The 19,337-nt window shown below is 35.4% G+C and overlaps 5 protein-coding genes across 5 annotated transcripts; 1 reads left to right on the plus strand and 4 right to left on the minus strand.

The window, feature by feature from the left end:
* Window positions 1-1,126: 1,126 nt before the first annotated feature.
* LOC105175398 (peroxidase 7) lies at window positions 1,127-2,953 on the minus strand. Its single transcript, XM_011097834.3, has 2 exons — window positions 2,227-2,953; window positions 1,127-2,049 (listed from the first exon to the last, which is right to left on the minus strand). The coding sequence occupies exons 1-2, from the start codon at window positions 2,509-2,511 to the stop codon at window positions 1,303-1,305; spliced, it is 1,032 nt and encodes a 343-aa protein (XP_011096136.1). The 5' UTR covers window positions 2,512-2,953; the 3' UTR covers window positions 1,127-1,302.
* A 642-nt stretch (window positions 2,954-3,595) lies between these two features.
* LOC105175185 (18.1 kDa class I heat shock protein) lies at window positions 3,596-5,062 on the minus strand. Its single transcript, XM_011097534.3, has 2 exons — window positions 5,051-5,062; window positions 3,596-4,370 (listed from the first exon to the last, which is right to left on the minus strand). The coding sequence occupies exons 1-2, from the start codon at window positions 5,060-5,062 to the stop codon at window positions 3,873-3,875; spliced, it is 510 nt and encodes a 169-aa protein (XP_011095836.2). The 3' UTR covers window positions 3,596-3,872.
* Window positions 5,063-6,023: 961 nt separating this feature from the next.
* On the minus strand, window positions 6,024-7,755 carry LOC105175399 (GDSL esterase/lipase At5g03980). Its single transcript, XM_011097835.3, has 5 exons — window positions 7,450-7,755; window positions 6,988-7,203; window positions 6,724-6,872; window positions 6,355-6,628; window positions 6,024-6,262 (listed from the first exon to the last, which is right to left on the minus strand). The coding sequence occupies exons 1-5, from the start codon at window positions 7,724-7,726 to the stop codon at window positions 6,054-6,056; spliced, it is 1,125 nt and encodes a 374-aa protein (XP_011096137.2). The 5' UTR covers window positions 7,727-7,755; the 3' UTR covers window positions 6,024-6,053.
* A 2,091-nt stretch (window positions 7,756-9,846) lies between these two features.
* Window positions 9,847-12,570, minus strand: NANA (Eukaryotic aspartyl protease family protein). Its single transcript, XM_011097535.3, has 2 exons — window positions 11,725-12,570; window positions 9,847-10,855 (listed from the first exon to the last, which is right to left on the minus strand). The coding sequence occupies exons 1-2, from the start codon at window positions 12,369-12,371 to the stop codon at window positions 10,036-10,038; spliced, it is 1,467 nt and encodes a 488-aa protein (XP_011095837.2). The 5' UTR covers window positions 12,372-12,570; the 3' UTR covers window positions 9,847-10,035.
* A 3,523-nt stretch (window positions 12,571-16,093) lies between these two features.
* LOC105175187 (serine/threonine-protein kinase RHS3) lies at window positions 16,094-19,222 on the plus strand. The gene is made up of 3 exons (XM_011097537.3): window positions 16,094-16,531; window positions 17,180-18,021; window positions 18,194-19,222. Exons 2-3 carry the CDS (start codon window positions 17,180-17,182, stop codon window positions 19,056-19,058), a joined length of 1,707 nt encoding a protein of 568 aa, XP_011095839.2. The 5' UTR covers window positions 16,094-16,531; the 3' UTR covers window positions 19,059-19,222.
* The last annotated feature ends 115 nt before the right edge of the window (window positions 19,223-19,337 follow it).

Raw genomic sequence — 19,337 nt, forward strand, 5'->3', positions numbered from 1 at the left:
GTCGCACGATGAAGATATGAGAAGAAAAGAAAATTAAATTTAAATACAAATATATACATATCTATATATTAAAAGAAAACAAGAATATGAAAGTCTCTACCAAAAGTAGGAAAGAGAACAACTCTTATTTTAAATTCAATAAATGAGTGAAAAGAAAAGGAAAGAGATATAATCATATAGTATTTCAGTATAGAGCTGTCGGCATGCGAGTGGGGCGCGTGGGCGGTGGGGTCTGATGACTGATTGAGGAGTTGATGGAGTGGAGATGAGATTTTATTTTATTTTATCCGCCTTTTATTTGTATACCTTTTGATCCAACTGTTTTTAGGGCACTACGTGCTGTCAACTACACTCCACTTCTCACTTTATTAGGGATAAATTATGCTAATTTTTATAAATAATTTATAAAATTATATCTAGTAATTTTAATTTTAATTTTTATTTAAAAGATAAATTAATTTATTAAATTTATTGATATTAAAAAAATAAAATAAAAATTTGTATTTATCAAAATTAACTTATAGTAAGTTAAATAAATATTTTTCAAACCAAAATCAATTTCATCTCAATCAAACTTTGAATAAAATATATGTAAACAGTCCTGAATTTTTGAAATTACATTAATATTTTAGTATTTGCTTTTTTATCTTATATATGATCCTTAGCCATTAACTTATATTAGTGTTTGTGGTACATTAAAATTTGTGTGCAATTAATTTAAAATATTAAGATATAATTATTATATTTTTAAATGATATATTTTAGTTAAATAAATTAAAAATAGTAAAAAGATAAAAGAGGTTGTGAGTAGTTATTTAGAAAAAAGTGGGAAAAGAAAAAATATCAAAGTTGAGAGGAAAAACAAAATTAAAAGTCGAGAAGAAAAGCTGTTGAAATAATTAAAAAAAATAAAAAATAGCATACCAAAAAAGGAAGAAATTTGAACATGTGAATATTATTGTCAAAGAAAGTTTTAATCCGTTTAGATTTGTCAAAAATTGCAAAATCTACTCTGACTCTTGTCCAAATATAAGCTCTCCACCTGTTTCGAACAGTAATTGTCCTTAACGCCAGCAATTACGATCAGTAATTCAAGAAGGGCAGACAAATTAATAAATCTGGGTAATTAAAACAGAACATTTTCGGACAAGAACATCTTTGAAAGAATATGAATTAAACAAATACGTTTGGATGTGTTGATGTAATGGTACAAACAAATACACTCACCACGCAAACAGAAAACAAAACCATTATTTTGGTATGCTGGGAAATAAAATCATTAAAACCCTCCATGAATGAACATCAATAGTTTACATAATTGCAGTTCTGCCTCACTTCACCCTGCTTCTTCCCTGTCAGAACGTTAGTATTTCCCAACTTCACCATTGACACCGCAAACTGGCCGATGAAGAACTCCGGCTGCGACGCCATCAGATCAACCAGCGACCTGGTTCTTGAATCCGAATAAAGCAACTGATCAGTGGACAAGAGCCCCAGTTTCTTGCCAAGATTCGTGTAATAAGCCACGTCGAAAGTCTTCGGAGTTGTCACATCAAGATTGACGTAGTTGGAGCTCAATCTGCATTGTTTCCTCAATGAATTCAAGTAGTTGATGTTCAGGGATGGATCAGGCTTCCCCGTCCCATTGAAGTTATAGAGCCTTTGCTGGATAGAATAGCAATTGCATCTGCCGATGGTGTGCGCGCCCGACAGGACGACCAAATCCACAAACGTTAACCCCATTTTGTCGAAGAACTTGAGCAAGGATGTGACGTTCTCGTGGCCCTGAGGGACGTTGTTGGCTTCTTTAGCGATGGAAAATTTCCCGTCTTTTCGCCCGAACGGGACTTCCCAGAACGGACCTCCGACAAGGAGAGTGGCGTCTCGGGCTGCCGCAGTGAGAATGTCGGCACAGGAGACGGTTTTTGGGCACTGTCTCTCCACCTCGGCCTTGATATCGTCGATCAGTGTGAAACCTCTCAAAGTTCTGCTGGCTTCGGCTGACCTCTCGCTGCCGGGGTGATTCAGCAAGATTGAAGCATCGCAACCCTGCAAATCAAGCAACTTAGTAATCGGAATGCTGCTCTAAATTTCTTTACATTGTTAATGAAAATTCTGAAATCAGTCTTGGCATGGTACAAAAAATTTTAGTTCAGATCAGGTTTAATGAATTATACCGCTATATTTCATTTATTGATCATACACAAACGAAGTAGAATTGAATACCCTGACGGCACAGTCATGGAAGTGGAGGCGGATGATGCTAGCTGCCAAAGTGCTGTCTTTCTGAACCCAAGCATTCACTTTTTGGTGGATGATGCTTTCAAGGTTGGGGCATGATTTGAGATAATAAGTTGTCGACAGAAAAGCAGATGGAGGCAGCACAGGGGCCGCCTTAGCCTTTGGTAGAACACGGCCCATCAGAGGCTGCTGTTTCGGGATGAAGGTCGCGGCTATGTCAGCCAGATGCAGCAAATTCAGAAGAAAAACAGTCAGAAGAAACCACCTCATTTTTAACAATTCCGCACCCTGCCACTAAACTGGCTTGTTTCTTGATATATGTTTCTGCACTTCATATGTATGTGTGTGTATATATATTCATGCAAGTTTACGTGGATTTAAGGCGAGGAGAAAACGTGAGCAGCACTTGGCGACATGGGTGGCATGTTCAAAGGTGATCAGTTTTCGGGGGAGTCCAAGAATAAGACTGCTGAATTTCCTATTTAAATGTAGTAAGTCCAGCAACATCTGAGATGGCAGCAAATCTATACCGGGTAATTCGAGAAAAATCAGTGAAGGTTATCGACATACATTTGCTATGAACTTCCACCCCATTTTCCTTTCGGACACTAATTTAGCATTATCCTGGCTATTCATAATAAAATTATAGTTTAGTTCAGATTAAGTGAAGTAGACATTTGACCATATATATTCTTCTTACAAACTTGGACACATGACAAAGTTTACAAATTAATAAGCTCGATCGATATTACCTTCATTTGATCCAGCTCATAACTATATATGTTATCATGCATGAGGTCATACATGGATCACCTCAATTTTCATATAATGGTATGAGTTCTATGTCTGAAAAAGGGATGTTTAAAATAGTCAGAGTTAATCCTTATTAGAAAAATAATCTAACATAAAAAAATCTGAATGTTAACTAAATAAATCATGAAATTGAATATATCTGTATTAACTTCACATATTTTTATATGTGAATATCAAGAATTTACATAGAACTCTGCAGGTAGTGCATAAACCAATGCAATCACCCTAAACTTGAGTTGAGCGTGATCAAGGGAGAAACAATCTTCACCTTGTTTATATAGAATCTCGTAACTTAGGTTATTTGGTGTTTTCATTAATTTTTTAGTGTACTATTTCGATGTTACATCTTTTTAATTTTTGCGTTTTAGATATTTTATTTGTTGTATTTGCCCGAGCAAAAGTGCATTTAAACCTGTCTATATATATTGAAAATATTTCAAATGAAATGATGCGCACAAGGAAAATACCGTGGAGGGCAAGACGATCAAGATCTTCTGAAGATACACAATTGATCCATTTCTGGTATATTTTATGCAAAACATTGCAATTCAAGATGCTTAACATTGTAACTGGACATGCACCAACCGTTTCTTACGTACAATCACAAGACAGATTTGACAAACGAATCCATTCTGCCAACAAAACAAACACACAACCCAACACCACTTATTTACAAGCTCTATAGGAAGATCTCCATTTGCCAATACCATTGCACTCCAGCATTTCAACAAACACCTAGATGGTAATAACACATCAACAAACAACAACAAGCAAAACGTCTTGGTGTGAGTACTAACAACGCTATTTACATTAATCAATTAAGCTTTGCAGCAAACAAATCGGCCGAGTCCTTTGGTAGACCCCGAATGCTCTCCTTCACCAGCAATGACAACAGCATGTTTCTTGGCATGCTTCTTCTTCTTGCTGTGGTCTTTAGGCACTGTCACAGCCAGAACGCCGTCACTCATGGACGCCTTTATTTGATCCACCAGCGCATTCTCCGGCAATCTGAACTCCCTGCAGAAATTTCCGGAGTCAACGCGCTCTCTGCAGTGCCACTTGATCAAATTACTCTTCTCGCCGTAATCTTCTTCTTCTCTCCTGTCTGCGCTTATGTGCAGCACCCTGTCATCGTGAACTTGGAGCTTCACGTCCTCTTTCGTCAGGCCCGGAAGATCGAATTTGAAGATGTGGGCTTCTGGGGTCTCTTTCCAGTCCATACTAGCGCCGGTTCTCGAAGGCCCGAGACCGAAGGCCTCTGAAAAGACAGGATCAGAGAGTAGTGATCGCAGCCCGAATACTGGTTGAACTTGTTTCTAGAAACTTTTTTCTTCAGAAATTGCAAATTTGCTTGTTTGCGACTTTGAAGCTAGATTGAATTGTAGCAGCTGCTGTTTCTGTTTGAATGATACTAATGTCTGGTTCGGGTATTTATAAGGTTTGATGAACTTGGAAAGTGTGCAGGTTCTTGAAAATTCTGGACTAAGTTTTTGAGACGGTTTCTTCTTACAGAGACCGTCGTTGAAGAGGGTAGAACGTTGGAGATCTTTCTGAAGACTTTTTTCTTGGGAGTAACTGATTATTCGTATTAATTAATAAATTAAGCCTAAATTAGAACAGTGTTGATTTCGATTTTGTGGAAGGTTGTAGAAAGGAAGGGATGGTGAATTATTATGTGAGATCCTCCTTTTGCTTTTCTAAATCGGGATAATACAATTTATATTGGGGTTTAATGTAATTTAAACATGTGATATTGCAACGAGCAAATGATTTTCTATAAAAATAATAATAATTTATTCCTTTATATTTTTTAAAATAAAGTTATTTAGTTTTTTTAGATAGGAAGATAAATTACATAATTTTAAAAAATACAAGAGAGTAAATTGCTGCATTTTAAAAAATAGAGGGAGGTAAATTATTATTTTTTTTTTTTTTCATATGGGAATTATTTGTACATTTGCAATATTATATGGGATTTTTCGTTAGAATATCTAACGTAAGATGCCATGAAATCCAAAGTGCTTGCTTTCAAAAATTATAGGATCAAAGTGAAAATCTCATAATAAATAGAATCAAAAGTAAAAGGCTTTAAATTACGGGAAAAAAATATTATTTCTTCTTAATTATATGACAAATGAATTATGTTTATCATAATTAGTCAATAATTAATAAAAAAACCAATCATAGAAATATGTCGAATTAAATGATATTACCAAATTTGATATTAATTAGAGCATTTCAGTTATGCTACTTCAAGGGGATCGAATTGTTTTTTCTTTTTTGTTATAAATCGTATTCCACCTCCTATTTTTTCATCATATACACTTTATGTGTATAAAATATTCTTTTAGATAAAACACATATTGTCGTCTTTATATACGTGACATGTGTATGTTGCATGGAGTAGGATATGAAATACAATTTGTAACAAAAAATTCAATCTAACTCATAAGGACATGTGCACGCACATTACACGTGTATGATTAATACGTAATTTAATTTTAAGATATACAATTTTAAAAAATAATTAATTTAAAAATGATGCGAGTTTAAGAAGTTGATAAAATTATGATTAATAATAGCTATTTATTAATTGTGAATTTGTTGATTTTATTTTTAAAAAAATTCTTGCTTTTTCTATATTTTATATTATATATATATATATATATATAAGTTCAATTAAAATAGAAAGTATTAGGTAAGGAGTCCATGACAGAAGAGTAAAGCTTTTGACAAAAGCAATAAAATAAGATGAAAATGCTTTTTGTTGTGCGACAGATTTGCTCTTATGGGGTATTTTTTGTGATCACCAAACTTTACAAGAGGCGTTAGAGTAACACATTACAAGGAAGAGCAATACGATCATATTATATTAAAATTAAATAATTGTTTAATAAATATTCTTTAGTGACAGTCCGTTGTAGGGAGGTACATAAGAGAAAGGAAAACACAAATGAAATATCTAAGCTAGTTTTGTAGCTTATAAACTCTACTGAACTTCAAATATGGCAGAGGAGGTGCGGGAAGATGTTGTTGACAAGCCATGCAGCCATGATCTTATAGCCTTGTTGAGTCAAATGCACTCCGTCCCAACTCATGTATCGTTCTGGATTCGAGCATACTTTAGCACCTGCACCTCCACACATTGTCGTCATGTTGAAATTGTACTTTCCTCCTGTTCCGCAGCAAGCTCTTTCTCTCTCAAATCCTAAATATACCATCCATCATCCTCATCATTAATTAGTATATATATTGTAATCGTGATTTGTACGAATTTGGACATAGTTAATACATACATACCGCGAGATGTTGCAACTCGGAGTAGAAATTGGTAGGCGTTGTAGTAATCCCCGTAGACGATCACAGCATTGGGCTTCTCTTGTTTGAGTGTGTGGATGGCGTTTTGCAGCTCTTTATTGTGGTATTTGGCGAAGTCATTCAGATGCTTTAGGCAGTGATTCTTATCATAAGCTGCAGAGATGTTGGTTTGGAAGGCTGTTTTGTAAATCGGGAGGCAACCGATAGGGAAGTTTCCAGGGATTACCACTCTTTTACCCCCCACTTCAATTACTTTCTGTACATTATATTCAATCATTAGGCCAATATTGTATGATAATAATCATTGCAAACTGATTCTTTAACTAATAATGTAACTTTATAGTTACGTACCCTGGCAGCATCGACGATGGTAGCAACAACATCGGGCACCATGCTTCTCAACTCCTCCATTGTTTTTCCTTGGAAAATCGCATAGTTGTAGTCGTTTCCACCGATTTCTCCAACCATGAACAGAGCATTTTGGAGTTTCTCTGCACAATCTGTCAATTGGTATTAATGTTAACAACAAATACTTGAAGATATATAAATACTGTCAAATTAGCATAGCAAGTATTAATTAATTAGAGAATATATATACATATTAGTATGAAATACCTCTAGAATTAAGGCAAATGGAAGTGAAATGGGTGAACATCCAGTGCAATTGGACGTTGAGAGAACTGGTGGTCACTGGAGAAAATATGTGTTGGGCAGCTAACACCTGAGATGGCAATGCGGTGGAACCTGCCACGGCAAAGTTGACGCCATGCTCAAAATCTGCAGCATCCAAGTTCTTGTATGGTGGAAGAAAAGGAAGGCCGGCAGCCATTGCTGTACGTACAAACATAATAGAAATATGTAAATCTTCTTATGACACTATATAATTATCAAGAAAGAATTGAACAGTAAAGAAGATTGATCCACCGCCAATACTCAATGCAGTAGGCTAAGAACTGAAATGAGCCAAGCCAAGAACAAGAAAGTTATGGATATGAACAGCAAAATGCATAACAAGATCATAGATCGAGTGAAGTCATCATGCACCAAGTACATGATAGGTAGGGATAAAAACCTTACCAATATAATCAATCATAAGAAGGCCATTGGAGCAACGTCCGGTAGCGTTCTTGAAGAACGTTTCGCCGTATGGTAGTCTTGCGAATGCCGTGGCCGCCCCAATTGGGACCTCCCGGATCAAGTTTCCAGTGTCGGAAATAGAGTCTCCGAGTTGGTAAATCTGATCAAACTTGCAAATCTTGAGAGGATGAGCATTGGCGCATTGGGGTACACAAGAAAACAAGCAGCAGCACAAAACAAGAACAGGGAGAACAAGTTTATGGAAAACAGAAGCCATTATTGTTTCTTGAAGGAGAAAAGAAGATGGAGAGAAGAGTAGTGCAATGGGAATTGATGTGAGGAAGAGAGTGCATAACATATGCATGCTTATATACAAGAAAATACGGGTAGTTGTTTTAGAATTAGGACCAGAAATCCAAGTCCATCTCCTGTCTTCTATTAGGACAAGAATTGCTCCTCATTGGTCGATGATGTATTCCTAGTTGTTGTAGATTTTAAGTTGTCCAATACCTGTTTTCCATACTTTAATTATTCAATATTAATATCACTAGTTAGTACTCGTGTTAAGGAAAAGGAAATTGTATTTTTAGAAAAATTAATATTAAATTAGAAATTATTTGAAATTTAATATATATAAATGTATGCAAATGATAAATAATCTGAAATTTTGAAATAAAGTTATCAAGTACAAAAACATAAAAATATAATGAACATAAAATAAATGAAAATTATTTTACTAACTAAATTTACCTAGAAAAATGAGTGAATTTTCTGGATAAGGATAATTATTGATATACTTAAACAAAAAAATAATCTTTCAGGTATATATTATTTGATGCACTTAAATTAAAATAAAATTTAAATTATATTACTAGCTAAATTTATCCTCAATTTGTTTCGTCAACTTATTATCTCATTTGTCTACAATTACATTCATTTGTCTCTTGAATTTCATGATTTTGTAAATTTGTTAGAAGATGTTGCACTCATTTTTATTTTATTTTTCCAGCCAAAATAAGGGAAAAGTTATTAGAAGCCATGAAGAGTAAGAAAAATAGAACCAACCATCAATCATATAAGTGGAAAAGATAATCAATTTTCCGTTTTAAATTGGGCTCATTTGTGACGGCCGTTAATTTAGACAATCAGAGTTATCGTCCGACCAATTTTTTTAAAAAAAAATGAAAAATTTAAAAACAAAAATCGAAGATGCTGAATATTAGCCAAAATCAAATTAGTGCATATATATAAGCACGAAAAATATAATTAACCCATAATTTTACTATAACACATATAGATATTATGTCCTCGAAGTTTCTGGAAAGCATTTACTTATAGTTATGGCGAAGATGAGGAATGATAGGCAGGTGAGGACCCAGTTATCATTCACATGCTGAAAAAATTTCAGTCTGGCACTTGCTTCTATATTTTCAATATTTATTTTATGAAGGGTATGGGAGGGAAAATGAAAATACAAGATTTTATGTAATTTGTGGTTGACAAAAACAACTACTCTTATCCACTCCCAACCAATCTGCATTTTGTCTGAATTGAATTTCATAAAATTGAATCTAATCCCAAGTGAATTGTATTTTGTGATGTATACTTGTAAACAAAGTTTTTTTTTTTTTATTATGTAATAATTACAATAATATTTGTAATATAATTAAGGGGCAGTTCCACTGCCCTCCCCTTAAGTTAGGTGTAATTATACGTAATTCTTGAAAAATTGTATTTGGTGCTTGTGGTGTTTTTTTCTATTTAATAGATAGAACCTTCAATTAGTCAAAATTTATTGAGTTTGTTGATATTTGCATAAAAATTGAATGAAAATTTATCTCCGATTGACTTATTACTCGTAAAACAAATTTTTTCTGACCAAAATACTCTTATAGGGTGAAGATATACGTCCTCACATCCATTATCGTGTGGAGATATATAAGTGTATTTTGGTTAGAAAAAAATTGTTTCGACTGCAATAGATCAGTAATAAGTCAATTAGTTGTAAATATAATTTTGTCTTTACAGTTTTTCTAATATTAGCAATTTTGATGAATTTGACTAACAAAGAAGTCTATATGCTTGATAAAAAAAAATTATATAAAATTTACGTATAATTACATCAAACTTGATGGAGAATGAATGTAATTAGCCCAGTAATGAATTTGATTTAATGAAAACACTGCATCCAAAGAAGTCGAAATCGACAGCCAAGAAAGTCCGAACTATGATTTGTCTTCTTGTTTCCAATAATATATGCATGTATGCATGTTGTCCTAACTAACGCCCACCACTGCTCTCTGTTCACAGCACTGTTTGTCGGCATTGATCTCCTAATGGAACAATTCCTCAAACGTATTTTTTGAAATTTGCTACGACTACTGACTAGCTAAGCACTGGAACTGAATAATTTGGAACTTATTTCGAAGAACAATCATCTCTACATTTCCAGAGGAAACCAAACAATTATGGGAAAGAGTTGTACAGGAAGACAACAATTCTTTCTATGTATACAAATTGAATGAAGGAGAGAATGTAAATTACATCGAACTATGAATGCTTCCTACATAATGAATCAGGCCAAGTTTATATGCAGGAGGATGTAGCAAAACCCAATCTACTATTAGCCAGGTCGAATTCCCACAAGTGATTTTGTTGCATAATATTTCCAATCACAGATGCACCAGGCCAAGAAAGAGGCACGAACCCCAGGCATTTCACTGCTGGGGCCGCGTCGATCACGTAACTCTTCACTGGTGGTTCGAATCTTGCTCCATCTTCAAAATGGAACACTAATCTTGGCACCACAGATTCATTGAACCCCGTCGAATTAAAGCAGTATTCGAGCGGTCCGATGTCCAAATTTAGGTTCTTGAAATTTAGTAGTGATAGTTTTAGTGCAGCCATTACGGGCTGATATGCCTTTTGAGTCAAGCCTGTTAGGCTGGATCCTGAATCAATGATCGCTCCGCCTTGACCGGTTAAGTTCCATGTTTCAGGTGGAATGTCCAACATCAATCCCCCAATCGAGATGCCTTTGATTTTTACAGCATAAAATGGGGTGATCACTCCTAGGAGTAGCTCTGTGTAGCGCATTCTTCTGTAAGTTATACCCACTTCTTTGTGGGAACCGAAGATGAGATAACTTGATACGTTCTCGGGGCTCAAGTGATCGACCAGACAATACGAGAACTTGCCCCCGAATCTCTTTGCTGCTTTAACTGCAAACGAATAGTCGCTGTACCCTAACCCCATTACACCATCAGCGCCCTGGAAACTTTGGCCCCGGGTGGACTCGCTGCAGCCAACCAGCACGTTTCTTAGCCTTGTTTTCCTTCTGTTTGTTAGGGTAAATGTGACCATCTCGTTTGCAAACAACCCTAGTGCAGCCGATCCATCTGAGTACCTGATTATGACCATTCATCATAAAGAAATATGAGAAAAGGATCCCGTCAACCAAACAAGGCCTAGTAATGGTGATGAGATGTAAGTCATGTGAGCCAATCTACTTCAATAACTGTCATTACTGCTGTGTTGGATGTAGGTAAGAGCTGTAATGAATTCACCAGCAAGAACGCAGCCTTGCTGATCCAAAAATGTACCACTAAGCATTTATTGTGTTGGATATTCAATTGAAAAGCTCCCCTTTTTCTACTTTATAACTCTAACAGGGGAAACTTAATTAACTGTTCGACGTTAGGTCGATTCTTTCACCTCATAATTTAACTAGAATAAACGACTTGGTGATTCAGTAATGGGAAGAAAGAAACTAGTACCTAACAAGAACAAAAGGGACTTCATATATTCATAACAAAAAACAGTAAAAAAGTTGAGGTTTTCGTTCTCATTTCCTGGTGTGAATGAGCAATGACAAAAACTCTGTTCATGGATTTCATCCTAACTTGGGGGGGACAGGGGACAAATTACCACTGGTTGCACGCGACAGAAAATGGGAGCCCTGCGTACTTCCATTAAATGCAAAGGCATTATTCATTAGCCATTACTAAATAATGCTAATTTCATCTTCTGTGGAGTGATAACTACTCTGGAACCATCACATTGCCTTCAGAATTTTAGCCATGGAATCAATGTACTTGTCATCACATGAGCATTTCCGTAAGGGATTTGAAGTTGGAAACTTGCATATTACTCAGTATCTGAACCCAATCTGGTTGAGTAAATTACTCTGAGACAACTTTACTTGAAAACCAATGAAGAACACGTGCAGCTACCTTTTACACAGATTGGAAACAAAATGCAGAAATGCATATGTACCTGTAATCATAAGCACATGGGTCCATCGGAGAAGGGCAGCGGGCGAGAGAGAAGAGATTCGCGAGATCAATCTTGCACATGCTCGACGAACAGGGCACCGTCCTGAAGGAAGAAGAATGGTCCGCGAGAAAAACCCGCCCTTTATTCGAACTCTTCCGACACCTACCGCCACGGCATCTGTACTTACAGTTCATCCAAGTCAAATCACTTCCAGTATCCGCAATCAGCATAAGTTTCTGCGCAGGGGATCCAACCCTGAACCGGACGAAGTACTGCCCGGTCCCGTAATCAGCGCCCGAGTGCATTGGCATTTCGCCGGACACATTGTTGTCATTCTTGCTTCTACGGCTGCTGTTGGTGCAGGCTGGATAATAGGCAGTTTCCTCCGGGAGTTGTCGCCTACTTGCATCGAAATGGCCCTGTCTTAGCCTTACTTTGTGTGATATCTCAGGCAGGCGAATGGTGTCGCTGTGAAGCAATTGCCTGAGGCGCTGGATTTGAGTCGCGGGCTTTCTTTCAAGATGATGCCTGTGAATCAACTCAAACTTCGTCCCGCCTGGATTTCCATGGCCCCATGAAGAGGCAATGACAGTAAAAAAGATGATAAATAGGAAAAACCCAGTCATTTCCCGGCTACAGCTTCCCATGTTTCATATCAACATCGAGTAATTATAGCTGGGAGATGAGAAAGGCAATGATTGAAGCAAGAAAGGTAAGAGAAGGAAGCAAAAAGAAAGATTATATAAAGGTGGGAATGTTGAATGTAGAGGGAAGAGTAGAAGCAAAAAATTGGGTAATCTTTAGGGAAGCGACGGGGCCGACTGTGGAAAAGAGGGTCCAATTTCCAGGGCAAACGACAGAGATATATAAGTATAAAATTAAGGGGAGGGGTGGGGTGGGGGGTAGCAGGCAATGATAGCAGCTCTGGTTTAGATTTGTGTGAGTCCAATTTACGGTGCAATTGTTAAATGATAAAAACTGTAGAGATGATCAAAGTATGTAATCTAAACAAAATTCAGATCTTTGTTGGTTTTTAGTTTCTCTCTCTCTCCTTCTTCCATATCAATTATTCTCATTCTCTCTCTTCACATGATGATTGGGATCTATCTCAACTTCAACCCTTTAGCTTATCATCATTTATCCCTAAGTAGGGCATATATACACACCGTATACTTACACCGTATGCTAAGTGCCTTACATCATCATCATATGAATAACCAAATCTTGCACGACATCCCAAGTACCTATTACATTACATACTTGTCAATGTCAGTTGATTGCAGCCAACGATCGGAATTCCATAGAACAAACATTTCCTTAGCAGTTCATAATTAGAGAGGTAAAGTCGCGGTGGGATTTTTCATTAACATTTCGCATTTTGACTTTGTAAAAGCGTGACCAACTGGGTACAGAGAGGCTAATTCAGCCTAAACAATTTTAATTTCAAGTTTCTTCTTCACAAACCCCATTCCCACACCAACGCCTACAAATTCCACATGCATCCACTCTTGTATTTCTATCAATTCCACTTTTCTTTGTTGTTTCTTTATAGTTTTTACTATAATCATTGAAATAAAACAATCTATTTTTTTTTTCTCTCACTATTTTATTGCGACTAGTACTTGTCATACATTAATTGGCTTCAACTTATGATGTACGAAAAATGTAGCAATAAATTGGTCTTTGTCTGCATCGATGGATCGAGTTCCTTCAAAATCACAGATTAATTATAAATTAATAAAACAATCATTGAATCAATATCCCTTAACTACGTGTGGCTGTCGGAAAAGTTGAAAATGTGGTCGATGTGACCCAAAACTTGATTGCTCAGATCACAATTGAATAATTGAACACACACACACACACACACACACACACACATCTAATGAAAAGGAGGTGCAGAGAGATGAATGAAAGGGTAGGGAGTGGGCAAAAACAATAAAGAAATTGGATTAAGTAAAAGGTCAAAGACATTTGGTTAAAACCACACAATTAATAAGCTGGCAAAGAGTATCACATCCCAAAATCTAGCTGTCTTTCATATTTCACAAATCCATCTATTTATTCACCAACCCCATTTCTACCATTCTTTCATTTCCCTCTCTTTTCTTTATATATAATTAATTAAATATATATATATATATATATATATATATGAATGAATGATTGTAATTATTCTGCATATCATGTATGCATGCATGTATGTATGTATGTATGTATGTATGTATGTATGTATGTGTATCATGTGTTGGTAGCATTGAATAGGTGAGGGGAGTAGTTGTATAGGAGTTTTGACCCCTTATTTCGCGGCATGTTAGAGCCAGAGAGAGAGAGTCCAATATTATTTTAATTGCCTTAATTAATACCCAGACATGCTCACTCTAATTATACACATACATACATACATTGAATTCACTTATCATCATATTTAAAGAAAAATAAAAGTAATAATAATAATTTAATATTCCAGAACAAAAAATGATTGAATTTTGGTGTTGGAGAGGACATTGATACCACCCCTAATTACTGAATCATTGTCTGTTATCATACATCTCCCACTCCCACCCATCCTATGTCTTTAATTTCAACAAAAATATACAGTCAAAATAAGAGAGTTCAACTTATGAATATGGAACAGTCCATAGAGCTCATGAGATCATGGGAATGTAATAAAACAAAAAAAAAACCCCAATTGCAGTCGGTCAGTGTGTCTACAATTCTTTACCCAGATCGTATCCTAATCCTTAAATCTAACTCAAGACCGATGAGTCTCTAGACCTGATCAAGACCCAGTTTTTGAGTAGGGTCAGACTCAATTTTTTTTGTTTTTTTAAATTTATTTTTTTCTGCAGACAATACAAATTAATTTAAATTTTTTTCTTTTCTTTTTATTTTTTTTCATAATTTATCAATAAATTTAGATTTATTGAGACCAACTCACAAATAATTCATTTTTTATAGCACTTTTAAAATATTATATCCTTTATTATACTATTTATAAAATAATATTATGAAAGTCTACAAATTTAATAGCAATCGAATTTAATATTATAAACCTTTAAAATTTAATTTTATCACTTCAGGTTTCACACAAACAATATTGCCTACATATGAAGATATTGAAAAATATACCCAACATGATAATATAATTATATAATTAATTATTTGTTATTTAAAAAAATATACATGGTCAAAGAATTAAATGATAAATGATGTTATAGTGTCTTAATTTTTTTAGATTTATTCATTTGAATATAAATCGTAGTGGTATTCAATTCAATTAATTGAACGCGCTGAAAATTTGAGTAATTGAAATTTCAGTATGCCGAAATGGCATACTGAATACCGAACCAAAATATTTGATTTGGTTCGATAAAAATCAAATTTATTTCGATTTAGATTGATTTTTGTACTGAATTAATCGCAAATAATAAGAAAATATAATGTTAATTTAGTTGTTATATATTATTAATAATTAATTATGTGTTAACTATAAAATTATTATTTTTTATTATAAATTCTTATATTAAGATATTTAATATCTATTTTTTGAACTTGAATTATATATATATATTAAATTCAGTATTCAGTTAAGTTCGGTTAACCTGCATTAAAAAATTAAAATCGAACTGAATAATCAAAATCTTAAAAAAAAATAACCAAAATTTTTTATTTAATCGATTTTCAATTAGTTAATTGAAAATTATACACCTCTAATAGATTAATTGATGAATAATAATCAATCAAATTGGAAAAAAATAAATATTTTTTGGGTCTAAATTGGATATAAAGGCCCATGGATATTGATAGGTAGAGACCCAATTTTTTAATGGGTCTGGATTCGGGTTTAAGAATCTGCACTGAATTTGGGCCTGGGTCTCTAAATTATGTTATTGACTGATTGACACTCCTAATTAGAGGATAAAGAGTATTTATAATGTTTTTATTTTTTTTGGTAAATATAATTATTTTATATTTTGTTACATATAATATTAGAAATACACGTTTTAAGAATACATACGAAATTATATATTTTTATAATTCTTTTTATTATTATTTTTTAAAATAATTTTTATGACTGTGATTCATTGGTACGATGTCTAACTACGAACAGGATCTTAAAGTTCATTAATTTTTTTATTAAAAAATTAAAAGTTTTATACTATAAGAAAACTTAAAAATCAGAATAATTAATAAATTAATAATAAATACCTAATTTATTCGTTTTTCCAGGTCAAATTATTTTCTAAAAAGAGGAAAAAAAAAAAAAAAAAAGTAGTCCTCTGAAAGTATACCAGTTAGTAGTGGACGTTTTAGGTAGTGGAAATGAATTAAGGAAGAGAATTGGGGCAAAAAAGAGAATATTGAAAATTAATTCCGTCCACGATTTCAGAGCTTCAAACGGCGAACCTGGCGTCTCCCCTAATCTTGGCTGGGGCTTTCCCTGACCGCTTCTCTCACTTTCCTACCTTCACCTCCACACTTCTCTCTCTCTCACCTCAATATTTCATTCTTATTCACCCCGATTATAAATGGATTTTTCATTTCTATTTTTGTTTATTTTCCTCCTTCTCTTTCCTCCCCGGATTTTTCACCATACTCATGGCAACGGATTTTATCAAACACCCTTTAATCTTTTCCTGTTGTTTCTTCACTTGCTTTTCTGTTTCTTAGCACCAGAAGGCAGAATCTTGGAGAATGATCGCTCTTGTGGGATCGTTAATTCAGGGAAAGCCCATCGTCGCCGATTTTTGGAGGGTATCTTACAGCACAGCTGGTGATTTTGTGAAAGCGTACAGCATATCATGTACGTATGTGAAATCATATGGGAATGTGTGTGTATTTGCATGAAAAAGGATTTCGAATGCGTATTTCGTAAATTGTGTGATACGTATGCATGAGCATTTTGATTTTCCGACCAAGTTTATTTAGCATGGTGAGCAGTAAGGATAATGACAATGTTTTACAATTTATTTTTTTTTCCAGCCCTTTGATTCTGTTACAAATTCATGTCTTAATGTTGAAAAGGTATAAAACCATCAAAGCAGTGGAGGTATTGTTCTATGCTTCTGATTTGGAAATAGGAAGGTGTGGAATTGAAATTCATTTAAGGATAGAAATTGCCCAATTTTCGAATTTTGGCGTCGTAGCTTGTAGAACAAATGTTAGTTTACAGTTCCTAATCTTGACCTGTGATTTTAGAGTTGATTAGAGTCTGATAGGACGTTGTGAATAATTGTTTTGATGTATAGTGGCACTGATTATGAGGTTAAATTTCATTTTAACAAGAGGAGAAAGATGGTGAAATTGTGGCTAACATCTGGAGTTGCTGTGATACGGATCAAAAGGATTTTGCTGTTCTTCAAAATTCTTGCATTTGGTTCTTGACATTCCTCTAATTATTTAATAATTGGAAAACAAATGCATAATTTTCATACTTTCTCTTCGAATTTAGATGAGTCATAAACCACCAGAAGAAAGTACCTGTGAGCATGATAAGATGGAGGCTGATGCTGGAAGTTCTACCACAACAATTTCTAGTGAATCTCGTGAGATGAAGAAACCAGAGCAAAATAAAAGTAGTAATCCTGATCACGTTTCAAGTGAACCTATACTTGCAGATCCCAATTCCCAAGTAATTTCTTCTTCAACTTATAAATCTCCTAATGAATTTAGAAGAACCGAGGCAACAAGTGGTGCACTTCCATGCCCACTACCCAGTCCAAGAAAATTTACAAATGTTGATACTCAGATAAGTACGAATCCAGGTTTAGCACCTGTCTTATCACCTAATACAAAGACAAGCAATGCCAAGAGTAGCACACCATTACCAATTACTAGTCAGGGCTGGGCCAGTGGTAGCAGCAACCGCAGTAATAGCTTAGACAGTTCAGGTGCACCTCTGAAGCCCCACACTGGTGGTGATGTTAGATGGGATGCCATTACTTCTGCTTCTTCAAAAGATTCCCCTCTTGGTCTTACCAATTTTCGGCTCCTGAAGCGGCTTGGTTATGGAGACATTGGAAGTGTATACCTTGTTGAACTTCGAGGAACAAATGCCTTCTTTGCCATGAAAGTTATGGATAAAGGTACTCTTGCCAGCAGAAATAAACTACTTCGAGCTCAAACAGAAAGAGAGATCCTTGGTCTTCTTGACCACCCTTTCTTACCGACCTTGTATACTTATTTTGAGACTGAGAAGTTCTATTGCTTGGTTATGGAATTCTGCAGTGGAGGTAACCTTCATACTCTTCGGCAAAAGCAGCCCAACAAGCATTTTACAGAGGAAGCTGCTAGGTAGAAACCTACTTACTCTATTGATCTTTACGAAACTCTTAGTTGTATGACCTTTTAATGTTTCTCCATTGTCAATTGCATTGGCAGTGAATCTGGAAATTTGGTTGGCTCTAGGAGTTAGCCAATGGTAAGCCAACATTGACATTTTGTTTGTTAATCCAACATTTTGCAGATTTTATGCATCAGAGGTCTTGTTGGCACTTGAATATCTGCATATGCTAGGAATTGTTTACAGAGATCTGAAGCCAGAAAATGTTCTAGTGAGAGAAGAGGGTCATATCATGCTTTCCGACTTTGACCTCTCACTTCGCTGCTCTGTCAATCCAACACTTGTAAAGTCTTCATCTGTTCATGGTGGAAATCAAGGTGAGATTATTGGTGGCATCTTAGATGACGACAATGCAGTCCGCGGTTGTATGCAGCCGTCATCTTTTCTCCCACGCCTCCTCCCTAAAAAGAATCGTAAAGCCAAATCTGATTTTGGGCTGGGAAATAATGTCAACTCACTTCCTGAGCTCATGGCTGAGCCAACAAACGTACGCTCCATGTCTTTCGTCGGCACACATGAATATCTAGCTCCAGAGATCATTCGTGGAGAGGGCCATGGCAGTGCAGTGGATTGGTGGACATTTGGTATTTTCTTGTATGAGCTCATACACGGAACAACCCCTTTCAAGGGTTCTGGAAATCGTGCCACGCTATTCAATGTGGTTGGCCAACCACTAAAGTTTCCAGAAGCTCCACAGGCGAGCTTTATGGCCAGAGATCTCATAAAAGGGCTGTTGGTGAAGGAACCGCACAAGCGAATTGCATACAAGAGGGGCGCTACGGAAATAAAACAGCATCCTTTCTTTGAGGGTGTGAACTGGGCTCTTGTGAGAAGTGCCGCGCCTCCATACATTCCTGAACCAGTGGATTTTTCGCAGTTTGCCAGTAAAGATTCTGTTCATCACGACAAGAAGATTGCAGAGATCACACACGATAAGACCAAAAGCACCTCCATTGATTCTTCTTATGTTGAATTTGAGTATTTCTAGGACTCAAACTTGGACTCTCTTGATTATGTTATTGTGATGTATACATCTTGTGAGAGAAATTTTGTACAAAGTAATTGGCAGTTTAACACTGTTATTATATGAATTTTCTGGACAATAACACGTCAGTAGGAGATATTATAAAGTTTAGTGAGAGGAATGGAAAATGTGTTGTACTTGTCAGATAGATTCACTGCCCCAGCTTAGCTCCAAATAGTTCATCAATTTTATTAAGGCAATGTGAATGCCAACACTGGTGAAGTGATGACGTTATCTGCTTTA

Source organism: Sesamum indicum, linkage group LG12, assembly GCF_026168435.1.
Source record: "Sesamum indicum cultivar Baizhima isolate 11 linkage group LG12, ASM2616843v1, whole genome shotgun sequence".
Classification (NCBI taxonomy): domain Eukaryota; kingdom Viridiplantae; phylum Streptophyta; class Magnoliopsida; order Lamiales; family Pedaliaceae; genus Sesamum; species Sesamum indicum.

Coding starts and splice junctions, on each gene's coding strand:
- LOC105175187 (XM_011097537.3), top strand. CDS start 17,180: ATGAGTCATAAACCACCAGAAGAAAGTACCTGTGAGCATGATAAGATG. Junction 18,022..18,193: donor TTTACAGAGGAAGCTGCTAG/GTAGAAACCTAC, acceptor AACATTTTGCAG/ATTTTATGCATCAGAGGTCT.
- LOC105175399 (XM_011097835.3), bottom strand. CDS start 7,726: ATGGCTTCTGTTTTCCATAAACTTGTTCTCCCTGTTCTTGTTTTGTGC. Junction 7,204..7,449: donor TCTTATGATTGATTATATTG/GTAAGGTTTTTA, acceptor TTGTACGTACAG/CAATGGCTGCCGGCCTTCCT. Junction 6,629..6,723: donor CCATCGTCGATGCTGCCAGG/GTACGTAACTAT, acceptor TATAATGTACAG/AAAGTAATTGAAGTGGGGGG.
- NANA (XM_011097535.3), bottom strand. CDS start 12,371: ATGGGAAGCTGTAGCCGGGAAATGACTGGGTTTTTCCTATTTATCATC. Junction 10,856..11,724: donor CCATGTGCTTATGATTACAG/GTACATATGCAT, acceptor GGTCATAATCAG/GTACTCAGATGGATCGGCTG.
- LOC105175398 (XM_011097834.3), bottom strand. CDS start 2,511: ATGAGGTGGTTTCTTCTGACTGTTTTTCTTCTGAATTTGCTGCATCTG. Junction 2,050..2,226: donor TCCATGACTGTGCCGTCAGG/GTATTCAATTCT, acceptor CTTGATTTGCAG/GGTTGCGATGCTTCAATCTT.